Source organism: Lissotriton helveticus, chromosome 12 (assembly GCF_964261635.1).
Source record: "Lissotriton helveticus chromosome 12, aLisHel1.1, whole genome shotgun sequence".
NCBI lineage: Eukaryota > Metazoa > Chordata > Amphibia > Caudata > Salamandridae > Lissotriton > Lissotriton helveticus.
In genome coordinates, this window is record NC_136073.1 from 785,846,175 (window position 1) to 785,864,009 (window position 17,835).

At 46.9% G+C, this 17,835-nt stretch overlaps 1 protein-coding gene across 1 annotated transcript in view; it reads left to right on the top strand.

Annotated features, from left to right (window-relative positions):
• Positions 1–17,835, top strand: part of INTS3 (integrator complex subunit 3) — a 649,525-nt gene that overhangs the window by 306,395 nt on the left and 325,295 nt on the right. The window contains exon 6 of the mRNA XM_078670092.1: positions 3,455–3,521. Within this exon, the coding sequence (XP_078526218.1) occupies positions 3,455–3,521 (67 nt within the window). The remainder of the gene's footprint in view (positions 1–3,454; positions 3,522–17,835) is intronic.

A 17,835-nucleotide genomic window follows, 5' to 3' on the forward strand; every position in this document is an offset into this window, starting at 1 on the left:
TAGCGCGTTATAACCACCGGGGTCTCTAAGCGCTGATGGCGGCGTATCCTCCCTGACACAAGTTTTTAAAAAAAGCCTTATCTGCCATCCTTACCCAACCCCACCACCTTCTCTGCCTTCCTTTCCCCGCCTGCAGCTGTGCTTTTTTCTTCAACTCAAAGCAGAAAATCTGCGTTTTGCTGACCGGCTCTGGGAGCCCTTTAATGTTTTCGCAACCATGTGTAACAAGCGTTGGTAGCAACTTTTGCTACGTCATAGAAATGAGTTACCAAATTTAGAACCTGGTGTAAACGATAGAGGCCAGTTGTACGACTCGCTACCCTGTGATGGGATTTGAAACTACTTCTCAAAACGTAGTTAATAACAATAGTCTGGAGTAGTACATAGCTTGTGTGTCTTTCCACATAAATTGGTGTGCCTCTCCTGATAGCATTTGCCTGCTTTTCCCCTTGGATCCCAGTTGGTTTTTAGTTGTTGTGGTTTGCTTCCTACCGCTGCTCTTTTCACCGTTTCTTTCAATGTGGGAGAACCATGTTGGTTTCGAAATGTCTTCTTCTGAAATACTAATAATTCATATGTATCTTTCAAATAAAACTTGTAACTGGGCTTGGTCTGCTTCTCAGAAGTTGCAGACACTCCTTCTTTAATCCGAAACTAATATCTATTTGGAGACATTTCCGTCACTAGCGAGCCAGGGAAATTCTTTAAAGAGTTGGTAGGCATCCTTTTACATACTGCAGACCACCCATGGGCAGGCTGGTTATGTGTCCTTCCGTAGCCCTCCATATCAATGAGTTGGGAAGCCTTCACCAACCTAGATGTTAGGTTGGAGTTATTGCTTACCACCATGGACCAACTTTGTTGAAAATAATAATCATACATTAAAACTCTTATTTATGAGGATTATTTTCCTATGAAAGCTTATTCCGTAGAACGCAACACTCTATTTCTAAATAGCAAACATACTTTTTTATCCAGTGCTACAGCACCACCAGAGGCTTTCTAAAAGCCTACCCCTACAGAGAGGTCTTCGGGGCTGCTTTTCCAAAGGACTGCCTTTTCCAGTTCTTCCTGGGAATAACGTGTGGCAGTGTTGTCAACACCGGCCAGTATTTTGGGATGCAACTGGTACCACCCAGACAGGATTAGACGAGCGACCGATATCTGAGTAAAATATGGATCTCCTTTGTGTGTTCTTCATTAGCGCTGTAGACAATGGATTATTTCTGTCTTACGTCTGATATGCAGCAAACACTTTTTTTAAAATAATTCTCGATTCATAATTTTTAAATATTAATTAATCGGTATTTAATAAGAGTTTAGACACATGCAAGGTTAAAACATGTTGCTAGAGCTTACACGCCTCCTGCAAAGCATTCTCATCCTAGAAGGCTTCATACGCCATGCTCGAATTCAGATTGGACTGGGTCTGGGCCAATCTTTGAGACTGAGTAACCTTTCCAGATTTGGTGCTGAATCTCGTCCAGTGGCTGGCTTCATCAGTTTCAAAAAAGTTACAAGCACAGCAGTGCAGCTGCGTACCTTAATATTCCTAACACGGTATCCCAAGTCTAAATGTCTTCTATTTTCGAGTTGCAAGCCACACAGGAAAGCTAAAGTCTTTGGTGCCCTATCTGATGAAGTTCACAATGGAGCCCTTTCTAACACCAGTGTCAGCAAAGCCATACACCCCCAAGCTAAAGCTTTTTTTTCTTGTGAATTAATCTACCCTTAGCCCCTGGTGCTTTAGGTAATGTGTAAAAGTGATCCCGCCTCCTCTTTCAAAAGCTCTCCCTAATAAGAAGAGTAGGCATCTCCCAATGACCGGAAACGAGCTGTGAGGTTCCAGTCCTACCACTTTAGTATCCTCCGGAATGCCTGCTTTGTTGGACAGATAAAGTAGATCACTCTTTTAATCGTTGGAACACCTGGCAGACTGCATGCTAAGAGAGAAGAAAAAAAATCTACGAATAGAGACGAGTGATGTCTCCACACAGATTATCACCGACTAGGAAGGCCTTTAACTTCTTGTCTAGTTGTATGGTTATTTTCTTGCCAAGAACATTTTGCTCTATCTTTCGTGTCCACGGTTAGATGTCTATGAGGCAGCCTTTGATTAGCCTTTCTCTGGTTCAGAATTGTTTAGATAAGAAGTTGGTAATAAGGTGCAAAGAGTGAACTGCAAACTTGACACACCTAAGGGAGTTACAAGAAGACTAATGAAGTTTCAAAACCACAAAAGTACGATGGCTGTAGATCAGGTTTGAGCCCCATGTTCGCATCTGCCTCCAGAGCCCGAGTGATAGCTGCGTCAATGTAGATGGAGCAGAGAAGGACACCCCTGAGCTGCAAAGGCATCGGAACATACAAAGCTAGGATTCTGCCTCTCTTCCACCAACACTCGACAGCTTGAACGTAGTATAGTGATTTACCTTCAGGATTGAGAGCACATCCCCTGAGATCATTGTGTGCTGAAAATTGTAGTAAAATGGTTGGGCCTTGAATGTATTAAAAAGATTTTCCATTAAGTATTCAAAGGCAAACATGCCCCTTCCTTACCTGCCTGTTGTAAGAACTGAGTCCGTGTTGAGGTCCTGTTGTCACTTATAATGTAGAGCTAGGTTGACAAGTACCGTTTTTTGCCTATTTGCGAATTAACTTCTATGTCAACTTTATGTTCTCTGACATACCAGCAGAAAAGCATCAACCTTGAGGGCGATGAGGTGGGATGAGTCTTGGGAAGTCTGAGTAGTTGTATCTGGTCAATCAGCAAAGTTATGGTGGTTACCGTTGTAATGTCTGAGCATTAATTGTTCTGGATGCACTTTGGACTGTATTCTCCATCTTTTTCCACTTTGCTATCCTATCTCTTTGGCATCTGTTGTCAAAGTGTGGTGTTTCAGGTAAACTTATAGGTTGTCAAACGCCTTTACAAAAAATACACTGTATCATTTGTGATTCGCAGTTCTAAACTGACTTTCTCTCACTCTCTCGCCTCTTTTTTCATGAGCTGTTTTTCCCTACCCTTTTACCCTTCTTTCCATATTATGCTCCTCTTATCCTATCTTTTCTTAGACTTCATTTTTTCTCTGTTTTTGCCCCCTCTTTCTCACTCTTTCTGTAGCTATCTTTCTCTTACTCTATCCCTCACCATTCACACCCCTTCTGAGAGGAAGAACTTGCAGTCTTAATGTTGTAAAATGCTGAGTAGCTGCAGTCAGTGTTTATTGCTTAGAGTATCTTAAAAGCTATTGTAAAGCCATAAAGGTATTCCACTAAGAGTGGACATGAGACATCCGTATAATTAGTTGCACTTCATCTGCACGTTTTTCATCATTGTTTTCAAAAATGTCTTTTTTGTGCAGATCCATTACAAGTGGTAGCTTTGTTTTCTAGCTCTTCGTCTCACTCTCTCCATCCTCACCTTTCTTCCTTGTCTGCTATTCCTTTCTAGGTGGGGATGTGACTGCCAAGAATCTTTGGCTCGCAGAAAGTGTCCTCGATATCCTAACTGAGCAAAAGTAAGTTTCCCTCCAGTGTAACTTGTTGTATAAGTTTTACAAAGCATCGTCTTCATTTGTTGTGATTCATGCTGTTACTTGCTGCATGTGTTCATCCTATCTCTCATCCTTCACCAGCTATCACTGCCAAATGCTGCGCCCAACAGTAGCACCTCTGTGGGCATCACAGACGACATAGGAACACTTCCTACATAGGGTCCAAGCAAAGACAACATACTTCATGCACACACTCACATGGTGTAGCTTGCTGCTCCTTTTGATAAGTGCTTCAACGCCCCACAGCAGGGTAGTAAGCGCTTCACAAAGTTAATAATGCAATCCAGCGTTACAATCCATTTTCTAGATCCTCTTTGTAATTTCTTTATTCCATGCAACAGTTTGGTGCAGTAACGTTGAAATCCTTGGTTTCTCATCTTGGAGTGTGCTCACATGTATGTTGGAAAATGCCATTTATGTCGTTATGTTAAATAGAAGTATTTTTCTTTGGTGTATATGACGTTGGAACACCTTGTATATTTAGCATAGTCCCTTCAGTTTTAATGCCATGGAGTTTGTACATATTGTGTAGGTTAGTTTTAGGAGTCTTGTTGTTACCCCAGGCTTAGAACATGTTAAATAGTTTAGATGAAGGCACATACATCTGTGATAGTTTTCAGAGGTTGTGTTACACAGCTGAACTAATAAAAAGTTTTCCGTTGTATTTTGGCCTTCCTTGCACTTTTTTACAAGTAGTTTAGAAAGACTATTGTAAATGTCCCTGTACTGTGAGTTAAGAGCGTTTTACGCTGGTCACGCTAAAGGCATGTTGGACTGTGGGCTCACAACCTAGACCAAATATACCTCTGGGTGAGAGAGCGTTTGCTCTGCCTTTGCAGGCCCAAATCCTTTTTCACTCTGGTGCAGAAGAGAAAACAACACTCTTAAGTATTGTCTTTATCTATGGGGATAGCCCCCGCCCTGATGCAGAAATTAAGAAATCTCACAGGACTATCCCCAGAAACATACTTCTAGAGCACCAAATAAATTTACTGAGAGATTGAAGGAACCAACTTCTAACTCTCAATGTGTCATTCATAAGATCCTAGCAATCCTTTAAGTAAGCGACCAACTGCAGTTAGTCAGACTTGGTGACAGTATTGTGATCTGCATTGCTCTATCCTAGCTATTTATCATCAGAGTGCAGAGGCCGGATAAACAGAGAACCATGCTGGGCATTAGTTTGCTAAATCATGATATTAATTGTATGTTGCAGAACTCAATTAACATAGGGTCCAATGAAGAATTAAACTCCGAAATCCCCAGTACTTTCATTCACGCATTCTGAAATCAGGGACCAGAATGTTTGCCTAATTTACCTCAGGGTCCTTTGGGCAAAAATAATTCAGACTTGTGCCCTCCGTATTGGATAGGGAAAGCATTTAGGGGCATTTAAATGTTAAAGGATTTAATCAGCCCATTCTTCTGAGCACTACTGGAGTAAACAGTTTTCAGGGAACTCCTAAAGCTAGGCCTAAACAAGGTCTGCTTCTTCAGCCGTATCTTTTCAAAAACACTTTGACTGATTAAGCAAGATGATAAGATTAATTGGCGTAATAAAGTTTATTAGAGCCCAATTTGTCAGAGTGTGCTGCAAATATTGCAACCCTCTGCAGGCGTTCTACCACTTTGCTAACTACCTAGCACTCGGATATATTGTCCAAATACTCTTCTTTTGTCTGAGAGGCCCATTACATTCACCAAAAGTACTACTTTCTATTCAGTCTTCTAAAAGATGAGGACATGTATCTTAGATGGTTGTGGGAGAACTCTTTCAGATCTGAATTGGAAGTAAGAAATGTCTCTAATCTATTGACCGTTCTCAAGATCTTAGGACTCACTTATATACTGTAATGTGAAGTGGTATATTCTTAGGGCTACTGTTCTTAAGTTTGAGGATCAGTAGTGGGATTCTTTCAATTACAGACTCACATTTATGCAGGTTTAAAAATATATGTATATTTTTTTAATGCTTTTTTCGAATGGTTTGCCTTATAAAATGCACAATATAGGTTTGTCCTTACGAAGACTCCATAATTTGTTTTGTGGTGATCATTGTGGGGCGTCATTTGTAGTACGGATTGAAGTGCCTTAAACTTGTCGGAGGGAAATTGTCCTATGTTGGTGATGCCCCTATTCCCCGGTGGATGAAACGTTTCTTGGGGTAGTCTTTTGTGCAGCCTACAAAGCATTCAGCACCGTTTGAGTGTAAAGTCTCCTTGCAAAAAAGAAAGAAGACCGTTTCAATACAACATGGTCATTCAAATTAAATGGACTTTGAGATTGCTGTGATTATAATGACCTTTTGAATTGCAATGAATTGTTTTCTTTAAAGTTTGCCTTTAGGCACCTTAGTCCCATATTGTTATTTATGTTTTATTTTCTAATTTGACGTACTATATACGAAACATACACTAGTAATTTTGACTTTTTGAAAACCTTACTAGAACAATGCCGCAAACAAAGCTTGTAGGTCCAACTTTGGTTCTAGTGGAGCCCACGTCTGAGAGTCCTTTTAATGCACATGTGCAAATGATACACAATTCCCTTGTGATGGTGCAGGCTGTAGTGCCAATGTTTCTGTTAATTGTCGAACCATCAACTCGTTTTCAATGAGATAAAATGTTCTTAGAAATTGTCTACATCAGTCATGTGATGTAACGGGAATTGTGTGTGTGTGTGGTAATTTAGTGAGCCGTGATTCTATTGTGCAAGAGCTGTGTGCATGTTGGAGGAAAAGGGTGGAATTGAGAGGATTGCAGTTTGTGGTAGGGTCGGTTTGTATCATGTTATCTTGTTGCTCGTTTCGTGGGAGGCATGTAGGTACCATGCTAACTTCTAGGGTGTAACTGGAATGGAATGAAAAGTATTTTCTGTATGTTCCTATAGATTCACAAACTGACTGAAAATAGTTCCTGGCTTTAAAGTTAGTGTCTTATCATTTGATTTTTAGATCTGCAGCCAATGCTGAGAAGGGTTTGCATACTTGAGTTGCTGATTAAGTGGGTGGCGTTTTTGTTTCAGTTGTGCAAAACTATTCATAGATTTTAGACCTCGTTTCCTTCCTGAAAAATTATTTCAGCACATGATCTCGCTAAAGTTGGAGATTTTTTTCAGTATATTAAGGTACCACAAGGCATTGAACAAAGGCTTTTGATATACTCTCTGTGGCTCTCTGCAAGATGCAAGGTGGCTCTTTTGACAATCCCACCATCTCATCAATACTTGCAAAGCAGTCACGTGGAAGTTGGGATCCTAGGTTGCATAAGGTCTCCAGTGTGTCTGTTGATGGTTGGTCCAGGGCTCCAGTGTGTCTGTTGATGGTTGGCCCAGTGCTCCAGTGTGTCTGTTGATGGTTGGCACCGTGCTCCTGTGTGTCTGTTGATGGTTGGCCCCGTGCACCTGTGTGTCTGTTGATGGTTGGCCCCGTGCTCCAGTGTGTCTGTTGATGGTTGGACCAGTGCGTCTGTTGGCGGTTGGCCCCGTGCTCCAGTGGGTCGGTTGATGGTTGGCCTCTGCTCCTGTGTGTCTGTTGGTGGTTGGCCCCGTGCTCCAGTTAGTCTGTTGATGGTTGGCCAGTGCTCCAGTGTGTGTGTTGATGGTTGGCCCAGTGCTCCAGTTAGTCTGTTGATGGTTGGCCCCGTGCTCCAGTGTGTCGCTTGATGGTTGGCCCCAGTGTGTCGGTTGATGGTTGGCCCCGTGCACCTGTGTGTCTGTTGATGGTTGGCCCCGTGCACCTGTGTGTCTGTTGATGGTTGGCCCTGTGCTCAAGTGTGTCTGTTGATGGTTGGCCCCGTGCTCAAGTGTGTCTGTTGATGGTTGGCCCGAGAAGGAAGTCAGTCAGGCAGGCTTTACCGAAGACCTGTTCAGGCGGAGGCTTGCTCCCCCGCCCAATGCTTCTCAGAATAGGGCTCTTCGGCGGGCGTATAGCCACGGTTAAGGCCTCACTCATCGAGGGTGTCCCTTGGTGTGCGGAGTTACCCGTGCAGGAGAGAGCCGGCATTGTGCTAATAGAGGGGGTTGTCTGAGGCCTGTTGACACATTTTGTCCAAAAACACAAACCCCGATTGTGGCGTACCATTTAGCAGTGATAAGTGTTTCAAATGCCTTCCTAAATCTGGAGAATGCTGTTAGACGGGTAATAATCAATACGTGCCCTCTCTGTAGCGCTGCCTGTCGCACCGTGTGCCTCCGTGAGCTTGGCAGGCGGTCTCGCTTTGTGCCTGCTAGTGTCCGAGGCGGTGTGTGCGGTCACTTGCCGCACTGAAGCGATAGTGCTGGCGGAGTAGCGTTGAAATAATGTTCTGGGAGAATATAATTGGAGTGAGTGCGTCACGTCGGTTCGCTTTAATGAAATAGACTCTGTCCCCTGCTGGGAGCCCGGCTAAAGGCGGGCTCCCACGTGTGCTGCTCGGCTAGCTGTGGCTGGTCTCTTCCCAGCGCGGTGGCCATTTCGTATCCAGAGTGTGAAACTCTGGCGGGGCCGCCTTGGAGCGTGGAACTGGGCGCCTGCTTGACGGCCCTGGCTGTGTTCATCTCCTGCCTGACACACAGCGCCATCTAGCGCTAGTCTATCTGTAAACCATGCCTGGGGTCGGCTCTCTGCTGCTGAGGAGGGGAGCCTGAGGAATCTGCGCCGATAATAACCTAGCCTTTCAGGGAGCGCGAACTCGAGCCGAAGATTGCAGAGCGCTTTACATGAGCACCAGTTGCATTACACACGGGTTTTAGGCACGGCAGTGTTTCATGCTCATCGCTCTACTTTTTTAATTTAACGACTGGAGATGGTTTTTTTTTGTGTGTGATATTTGCAGCACTAGTTTGGAAGTGGTAAGCCTTCAAGTAAGAATGAATTGATTTGACTGGAAAGGGGCTGGGTTGCTGGCACGCAGGGTGGTTTGATGGTGATGGTTGGCTCGCAGGGTGGCTTGATGGCTGGTTCGCTGGTTGCTTGATGGATGGCTGGCTCGCTGGGTGGCTTGATGGCTGGTTTGCTGGTTGCTTGATGGCTGGCTCGCTGGGTGGCTTGATGGCTGGTTTGCTGGTTGCTTGATGGCTGGCTCGCTGGGTGGTTTGATGGCTGGCTCACCGTGTGGCTTGATGGCTGGCTCGCCGTGTGGCTTGATGGCTGGCTCGCTGGGTGGCTTGATGGCTGGTTTGCTGGTTGCTTGATGGCTGGCTCACTGGGTGGCTTGATGGTTGGCTCGCCGTGTGGCTTGATGGCTGGCTCGCTGGGTGGCTTGGTGGCCGGCTCGCTGGGTGGCTTGATGGCTGGCTTGATGGCTGGCTCGCAGAGTGGCTTGATGGCTGGCTCTCTGGGTGACTTGATGGCTGGCTCGCAGGGTGGCTTGATGGCTGGCTCACTGGGTGGCTTGATGGTTGGCTCGCAGGGTGGCTTGATGGCTGGTTCGCTGGTTGCTTGATGGCTCACACTGAAGACTGGGCGTTTGAGTAGGATGTTTTTAATGTTGCTTAGTGCATTTGATCCATTCTCGCCTGTTCATTGCTTTTACATTTACATTTACATTTACATTTACATTGCTATTCCTAGGATTGGTCTGAGCTATTGTTTTCTGACGCATTGAGGCTATTTTTGTTGTTAGATGGTCTTGGTACTTAGTCTAGGGATGTTCTGAAGGGGTGTTTTTCCTCATGGCAGGTGCTTGTCTTCCATGGTAAAGGTCTCCCCGTAGGAGGAACTTTTGGTCCTCTGTGTAAGAAGGGAATATAATGAATCAGGAAGGCACCTCATTGACTGATTATGTATGCCTCTCTATGGCAGTGATTGTTTTCCTGTCGAAGGGCCAATTGAGCTTCTTTGTAAGAAGGATGGAGGGGCTCATCGTCTCTGTCGGAAGTGTTTGACTCCTAATCGGAAAAAACACTTTGTCTAATACCGACCCCATCCAGCCTATATTTCTTCCTATGTGAGCTGATCTGCCTGTGGGAAGGTGCTGCTGGCTCTTGTGTGCTGTTCGCTCATGATGGTTTTTGAAGGGTGTTGTGCTTCTCCATGAAATTGAATCATGTCATTGGGCTCTTCTAGAGGAGACTTGATGTTCATTAAAACAGAGGCTGTAGAGAAAGAGTGGGTGCGAAATATCATAAGGAAATATTCACTAATTTCTTTATTTATTTCGGTGTGTACGCCATAAAAGAACAAACACACACAAATGCAAACGATGCTAAAACAGTTAAAAAAACTAAAAGTCAGGATAAAAACAATTTTGGATTAAAAATTCATTTGGGATTTAAAACAGTGAGAAGGTTAATCACATTGCTTAGTCCACGGTTAAAGTTTAAGAAAATTCATCCTATCCCACCACATAGAACTTAAAAAAGGCGATACTGAATAGACGATAAAAAGTTCAGTATTATATTTTAGGAGCCCGAATGCTTCTTTACAGTGTGTTGTGCCAAGGTTCCCACACAACTGGATCAACCATCTGTGTCTAATGTTGTGGTAACCCTAGCAGAAGAAGAATACATGGAGTTCAGACTCCTCTCCCGCGCTACACGCAGGACACCCCAATGTAATACCATTTGGCCATTTGTTGGCGGTAGCCATGCCGAAGCTGCACATACAGCTTCCTGGCTAATGCCGGTCGAATTTCATCTAGGCATGGCTTAATGTTATAAAGGAAATATGAAATCTGGGAAACAGAAATAGATTGGGGAAACTATGGTCCACCCCAGACCGGACGATAGTTAGGGAGGCCTGCACGAGCTTCATCATTGGCCGGCTGTGGATCCTGGAGTGGTTCAGGCACATTCAGATGCAACTGTCCTTGTTGGATCACCCCGATTTGTGGAAGTCCCTGTCTGTGTCCGCTTGGGATTCAAATGCAGTTATAAGACCCATTTGTGGAAATCCTTGGTTACAAGATCCACATGCGGTTCATGAAATAGTAGTTTTGTTTTAAGTAAATCAATGCCCATCTATGAACAAAGCGAAGAATCAGTCCCTTCGGCATCTGCTAGATCCCTCACCTTCAGACTAAGATAATGAATGTTCCCTTAACACAATCTGAGCCACCAGTGAGGCCTAGCTGCTACGCCACACTGCCCGGCTTGTGCCACAGCCATCTAGGGCGAGAGGTGCCTTTTCTCTTCTTTGCCCCCCTTAGGTCCTTTTGGAACTGTTGTGAAGATTAGGATTTGTTCTTTTGCAGCCTCACCCCACAGGGTGGAGCACGTGGTGCACATGTAGCTTCCCACTCACTGCTTTAAGTGGGCCGGGTCTCACCGGGTCTGAGCACTGGCTGTTTTTTAACCCCTTCCACGCAGGGCCTATTCCCCCGCGGTGCGGGGGGGGGTAGGGGGGCCGCGCGCGGCGCTACGGTGCTCGTGACGAGACCAGCTCATCATGTTGCACGGTGGAGCAGTGCTCATGACAAGCTGAGCTCGTCACAACTTCGCCCACTCCCATGGAACGCCCGCACAGGCGGGAAATTAGCCCCGCATGGGCGTTCCGCTGCAGTTATGACGAGCTGAGCTCATCATGAGCACAGCTCCACTGTGCCTCACGACGAGCTGAGCTCGTCATAAGCGTCGAAGGGGTTAAAGGGGGCCTCGAAACGGTTCTCTATTGGGCTCTGTTTTGCGTTCTTTTTTCCTGGACTGCAGTGACCGCGGGCATGTGGATGTGCGCCTGCTCACACATTGCTCTTCTCACTAGTGGAGAAGTTACGTCATTATGTCATGCCAGGTTAGCGTTGTAGGGGAAGGAAAACCCTTTAAAGAGTCATTTTCTCTGGATTTCCCTTCTCTTTTTGAAACTCAGGAGCAGCAACATTGTCGTGGTATCAGCAGGGCATGGAGTGGAAGCTTTTTCAATATTATATACAAGCCATAGTTGCTGCTTATTTATTTTATGCAACTAACAACCATTGACAAAGCCAATAGTGCTGCCTTCTTGTAGGTATGTTGTTACTTGTTGTATCATATATCTGGATGCAATGACAGAAACAGCAAAAATACAAGTAGGGCGGCACACTATGCTAAGCACAGATTTTTAGCTTATGTTTTTTAAAGTCACGCCCTTAATTACATTGGCCTTGCCCCTTTGAAAGACCCCCCCCCCTGCCCCCCCCCTCCCCTCACCAGTTTATTCATCCTACTTAAAGAGCCCTGTTCCCACTCCATCTCTCTGGGCTCCAGTGAATTGTTGGCCTCTTGGCACTTGTCCGAATGATCTTCCGCCTGCTGTTGCTGGCCACGCACAGCGACTTCCTTAGAAGGGCTAAGGAGGATTTGTAGTAGGAATAGATGTGCTTTGTTCCTTGGCCTGAAAATCGTAAGTGGACCGTTGCATGCGGCCTTCAAAGATCACAGTCCTGTACCACCTAAAGAGCTGTCGCTTGACGTGTAAGGGATCGCTGTCGAAAGAGCTTGGGTGTGGGCCGGACACCAATCCACCCACCATCACTGTGGAGCTGCTGAACTACGACTTGAACAACTTGTTCCCCGACTGCTTCCTTTCGGCCGCCACAGAGACCAGACGGTCTATGCCATGCTGTTCCAGCTCCCGACGCCTGATCATTTCCTCACAGATGGAGTGAAGGAAGCTGCTTGTGGTGCAAGGAAATGAACTACTTCAAAGCGGACCATGGAGTGTATACACCCAGCACTAGTGCAGTTCTCTGTGTGAGCTAGGCTTTGGCTTACAAGAAGCCTTCGTTTTAGTTCCATCTCGTGGCTAGCACAGTGAACAAAATGGATTTTTGAGTGATGGGAGAAGTGCGATCAGTTAGCTCTGTTGGAGTGTCTGGGATCACAAGAAATTGTCCTCAGATGTCTCGTCTATGTTTAGAGGTAGGTGTAAGTAGCTGTTTAATCCTAAAATATTCATGGGGGTGCCTGTGGTCCTGCGTTTATATCAGGAGACAAGAAAAGCTAGCTATAAGATTGCAGCCCTTCCCACTGTCCTGCCTCTCCAACCAAGGAAGAAACATTTTTTTTTTTTACCCGCCTGGTCCGCCTCCTCTGCGCCGCGTGCCGCTTATCCGTCCAGTAAGATGTCTCATTGAGTCCACACGCGTCTATGCCATCTTCTGTAGGTAACCGGTTTAAATTCTGGCCAGGCCAGTTTGCTCCACCATCCATCTAAGGTTGGTAAACTTAGGCACAGTGAATTCGGGCAATAATAGCTTTTATTTACATTCCTTAGAAATAGCATTATTACTGTATGAAGTGGAACATAATATGCAAATGATGTATTACATTTACACAGCACTTCATATCATGACGAGACACTGAAGCACATATTATAGTGTTGTATTTCCAAAGCTTGCAGTATAGTTTAGGAGTGAGGGGGCGTGAGTGCCTTTGGTGGAGGACTAATGGCCACAAAGTTAGGACCATGGCCAAGGGCAATAATACCATCCCTGCATTTTCCTGTAGGAGGTAGCTCCCAGAATGCTGAGTCATACGTCATTTTCCTGCCGCTGTTATTTATCATCTTAGAAACAGAGTTCCCATTTGCTGCGTCATGTCCTCTGATATTTTGGGAAGTTTATTGAGGATGTTGAATAAAGTCACAAGCTGTTGTTTTTTCAGTTGCTCCATGCTCCGGTTTCAGCCGCTCCATCTGAATTTCCCAATAGAAACTGTAGGGTTTGGAGAATGGCCTTCAGATTCTAGAGATGTAGGAGCAAATGGGGGCAGAGTAAGCACTTAGAATGCTTGATACTGATTTCCATGAATCGATCAGTCGAGACAGAGTTTTCAGTGAAATAGTACGAATTTGTCAGGCCAAAATCATCTGGACTTTCATGTGCAGAATTTGATGCAGAAACTTCTGTTCTGCAGTCATTTTAGGATTTTGCCAGCGACTGCCTTCTTGGATTCAGAATATTTTGTTAACTGGTAATTGAACAGTTGTTTGTAAAGGCAAGCTGTGTTAGTAGTTTTCAGTTGTTTTCTGCTACTAAACATTAGCTTTTAAAGTAGGCTTTCTGTATTTAGTGGCATTGAATTCTGACTGGCAAAAAATAAAAGGGTCTCCCAATCTGAACCTTTTGCAAAATAACCTATCCCGAAATGTGTCTTTAAAGGTCTTTCGAATCTAAACTTCCGATTTCCGGCCGCGGATGATGGTCAGTATTCCTGCTGCTGAGCAGAATTTATAGAAATGTAATTCGTTTTTTAGGTGCTTTTGTTTAGTCGGCTGCATGTAAGAAATTCCATTTTGAATGGGAAAATGCCGTTTACTCATGTACAACTTTTTTGCAAGTAAAACGTTTAGCCCACTTATGAAAAGTTGAAAATATATCTTAGTGTACATTTCTACCAGAGCTACTGCAATCTGGATGGAGGAAGTCAAACTGCTGTGTGCTAAAATGGTTCTTTTAAAAAAATTAATTAGTAGTGTGCCTGAAATAAAACCTGAATGAGTATCATGCATACTTTGCAGTTCATTTAAAGCTGTAGGTTTATTAACAAACACTGGTAATCCATTTAGACTCCACACTGTTGTTTGGAATATGGTTCTTGAAAATACTGTAAAACCCTTCTTAATCGCTTTTTGGGTTTCGCCTGCCGAAGGCGGCGCAGGTGAATTGGGTTTCGCCTGCCGAAGGCTGCGCTCTGCGCAGCTTTTCGGCGCAGGTGAAATCCTATGTTGACCATAAGGACTTCGGGAACGTCCCCCGGCTCTCATTGGCTAGCTCCATAAATGGAGGCTAGCCATTGGGTGCCGGATCTGTCCGTCAAGGCCGGACCAGATTCGGGGGCGTTCCCGAGATTTTTTCCCTGGGCGGAGTTACGTTTTTTCCCGTTCCCTCCCCTTTCACTAAAAGTGATTTCAGATGCGCTGTCCATTCCCGCCCCCTCCGTGTGCCTTTCCGCCCCCCCCCTCGCTGTCCTGTGCACGTTTCCCGCCGTCCGTGTCCTCTCCCGCCCCCTCCCGCCGTCCGTGTCCTCTCCCGCCCCCTCCCGCCGTTCGTGTCCTCTCCCGCCTCCTCCCGCCGTCCGTGTCCTCTCCCGCCCCCTCCCGCCGTCCGTGTCCTCTCCCGCCCCCTGTGAAAAACCAGGCAGGTGTGTGTGGACTGGCACGGCTGGCTGCTGTGAGGCCGAATAAGGGAAGTGATTCATAACAGCCTGGGGTCGAGAAGAGATGCCACATAATACCTTTGGGGGGCGTGGGTGCCTGCTTCAAGAATGCTTGGAAGGGCTCAGGTGCCGCGGCGTCAGGCAAGTCAGCAGAGTCCTGTGGGGCAAGGGAGGGGAAACGGGGGTTAGGGTGAAGCACCGTTGGCATGGTGCGTGGGAGAGAAGGAAGGAAAACCTTGAGTAGTAACCCTTACCTATCAGAAATGGGGTCGGTTCAGGCCGTGTCCGGGCGGAGCATCGGCGGCGGGAAGGAACTGTGCAGTCGTAGCTACGGGAAAAAATCGGGGTAATGCGTGCCGGTATGGCGAGGGGTCAGAGAATGAAGAGGCTTGTCACGGTGAAGGCTTACTACCTTGGTTACAGCGGTTCGTCAGCGGGCCGAAAGGAAAGGAGCTGGGATATCCCTTCCGGGTGGGTGACGTCGCAGGGATGCCGCGCACTGATAGGAAGGCGGTATGTGACGAAGTTGATGCGGGGACGGAGGGGAGGACCTGGAAGGAACAACAGGCCGGCGAGAGAGGGAGAAGATGGAGTTCGTGTCCTCTCCAGCCCCCCTCCCGCCGTTCGTGTCCTCTCCCGCCCCCCTCCCGCCGTTCGTGTCCTCTCCAGCCCCCCTCCCGCCGTTCGTGTCCTCTCCCGCCCTCCGTGTCCGTTCCCGCCGCCCCCCCCCAAAGGAGGAAGCCTCCCCGACCCCACCACTCCCGCTGTCCGTTCCCGCCGCCCCCCCCAAAGGAGGAAGCCTCCCCGACCCCACCACTCCCGCTGTCCGTTCCCGCCGCCCCCCCCAAAGGAGGAAGCCTCCCCGACCCCACCACTCCCGCTGTCCGTTCCCGCCGCCCCCCCCCCCCCAAAGGAGGAAGCCTCCCCGACCCCACCACTCCCGCTGTCCGTTCCCGCCGCCCCCCCCCCCAAAGGAGGAAGCCTCCCCGACCCCACCACTCCCGCTGTCAGTTCCCGCCCCCCCCCCCCAAGGAGGAAGCCTCCCCGACCCCACCACTCCCGCTGTCCGTTCCCGCCGCCCCCCCCCCAAAGGAGGAAGCCTCCCCGACCCCACCACTCCCGCTGTCCGTTCCCGCCGCCCCCCCCCCCCAAAGGAGGAAGCCTCCCCGACCCCACCACTCCCGCTGTCCGTTCCCGCCCCCCCCCCCCCAAAGGAGGAAGCCTCCCCGACCCCACCACTCCCGCTGTCCGTTCCCGCCGCCCCCCCCCCCCCCCCCAAAGGAGGAAGCCTCCCCGACCCCACCACTCCCGCTGTCCGTTCCCGCCGGTGGGAGGGGGAGGGGCAGAGATGCGGGCAGCGCTGGGAGCAGCGAGAGATGCCCAGAGCCTGCCAGTGTGCACCGAGGGTCCAAAGCGCCCTGAAGCCGCCCCTCTCTGAGGATTGCACTGATGGGCACGAGCATGGCGCACGGTATGGGACAGGAGGAGGCCTCTCGGCTGGGACAGCAAGGGGAGCCCGCATCTCCCGCACACAGGTACGCCTATGATTAATAACTTTTACATCACTTGTACAGCGCTTTTCTGCCTCATGATGCGAGTGCACGCGTGCTCCTGGGCGACGATTGTTTCCGTGCACGAGGGACGATGCAAAGGCCAGTATCCTAATTTAATTCACGCCCTCTGTATTATCTGAAGGAAGTCCTCCCATTATAGGAAATTCTGTTCTCCATGACTATAGGAGTGCCTTCCCAGTGTGTTCTTGTAGTCTGAGTGCCTGCCATTTAGTGCAGTGTTATACTTCTACTTGCATTGTGCACTTTTTGTGACATGCACACGTCACTTTTCCTCGTGTAATGTATCCTTTGCTACCTCTTGTATTGTGTTTGCCTCTGATACATGCACAATTGCCACCGTTGCCTCATGTAACGTCTTTTTTTTGAGTATCTACCTTTTATTGCAGTTTTATACCTCTACTTGTACTTTGTACGCTTTGGTAACATGCACACAGGTCACTTTTTTTCCACGTGTAACGTATCGTTTGTCACCTCTTGTATTTTGTTTGCTCTTGATACACGCACAATTGTCTCTATTGCCTCATGTAACGTAACGTAACGTTTGCCGCAGTGTGAACACATTACTTTTTGTGGTCCAGCCCACGTAGTTTAACTTGTCTGATTGCAAAAGGCCTACTGTGTGCCTACAACCTGTCCATTGCTTACCATTGGTTGTGTTTTTTGTCAATCTCATTTATTTGCTTCTTATTCGATGACTTTTTTTTGTCTCGGATTGTACTCCGTGAGAGTGCATAGGTTTATCAGCTCTTTTCTTCTGTCCCCAGTGTGATCCCCATAAAATTTCCCCCCCCCCTATGTTCAATGTTTCTCAGAGCTGTTGGCAATGTAAATACAAGTGCCATTTATTTATAAGTAAAAAAAAAAAAGGAATTTCATGAGCAATGCCAATAGCTCTAACTTTTCCAAAGGCGAAACCATTGCATTGTAAATGCTTGTTACAAGTATGAGCTCACTGTCGATTGCTGTTGGGTAAAATCAGTCTATCCCAGCCCCTCCTAATACATCTGGAGATTCGTGAGCTAGTCCAACCATTGCCTCTCTTCAGACTCCCAAACTGATAGAGGCTCTTCAAGTCCAAATGTGTACCTCACTTTCAGCTTAGCTTTGATCTTACTTCGGTCAGCAGGGCTGCCTGTTTCTGTTGGTTGTAGGGATCCATATGGCAATATCCAAGGAGAGCTTGTATGCTCTCCGCAGCATACTGCAGATAGTTTCTTTCTAAGAGTAGTCAGTAGTAGGCTGTGGTCACGCATTCGAAGCTCACGTTGAAAAGCAGACCAGAAGTTGGTTCCAGATGCAGTATAGTAAGTTGTCACGAAAGAGATTTATTTCTTCCAAAATATTCTTTAGTAAATGTATCTTTCATATAGAGTCGGATGAAAAAAAGTTTAAATTAGGAGCAAAGGGAGGGGGGCATACATAAGCTCTTACCATTTGTCATGGCTCCAAAGATCCTTGCGTAGTGATGTGAAGCAAAATATTATGATGGCCATTGCCTATACTTTGCATGAGGCTATGTTTATCTCTTTTTGGGACTGAACCAACACTGATTAAAACATTATGTTCTGTATTTTTCGTGCTTTAAAACCCAGATCTTTTGACTGGGTGTGAGTCTTTGATTGATTCAGATGCTCCGTCCATCACCACCCCCT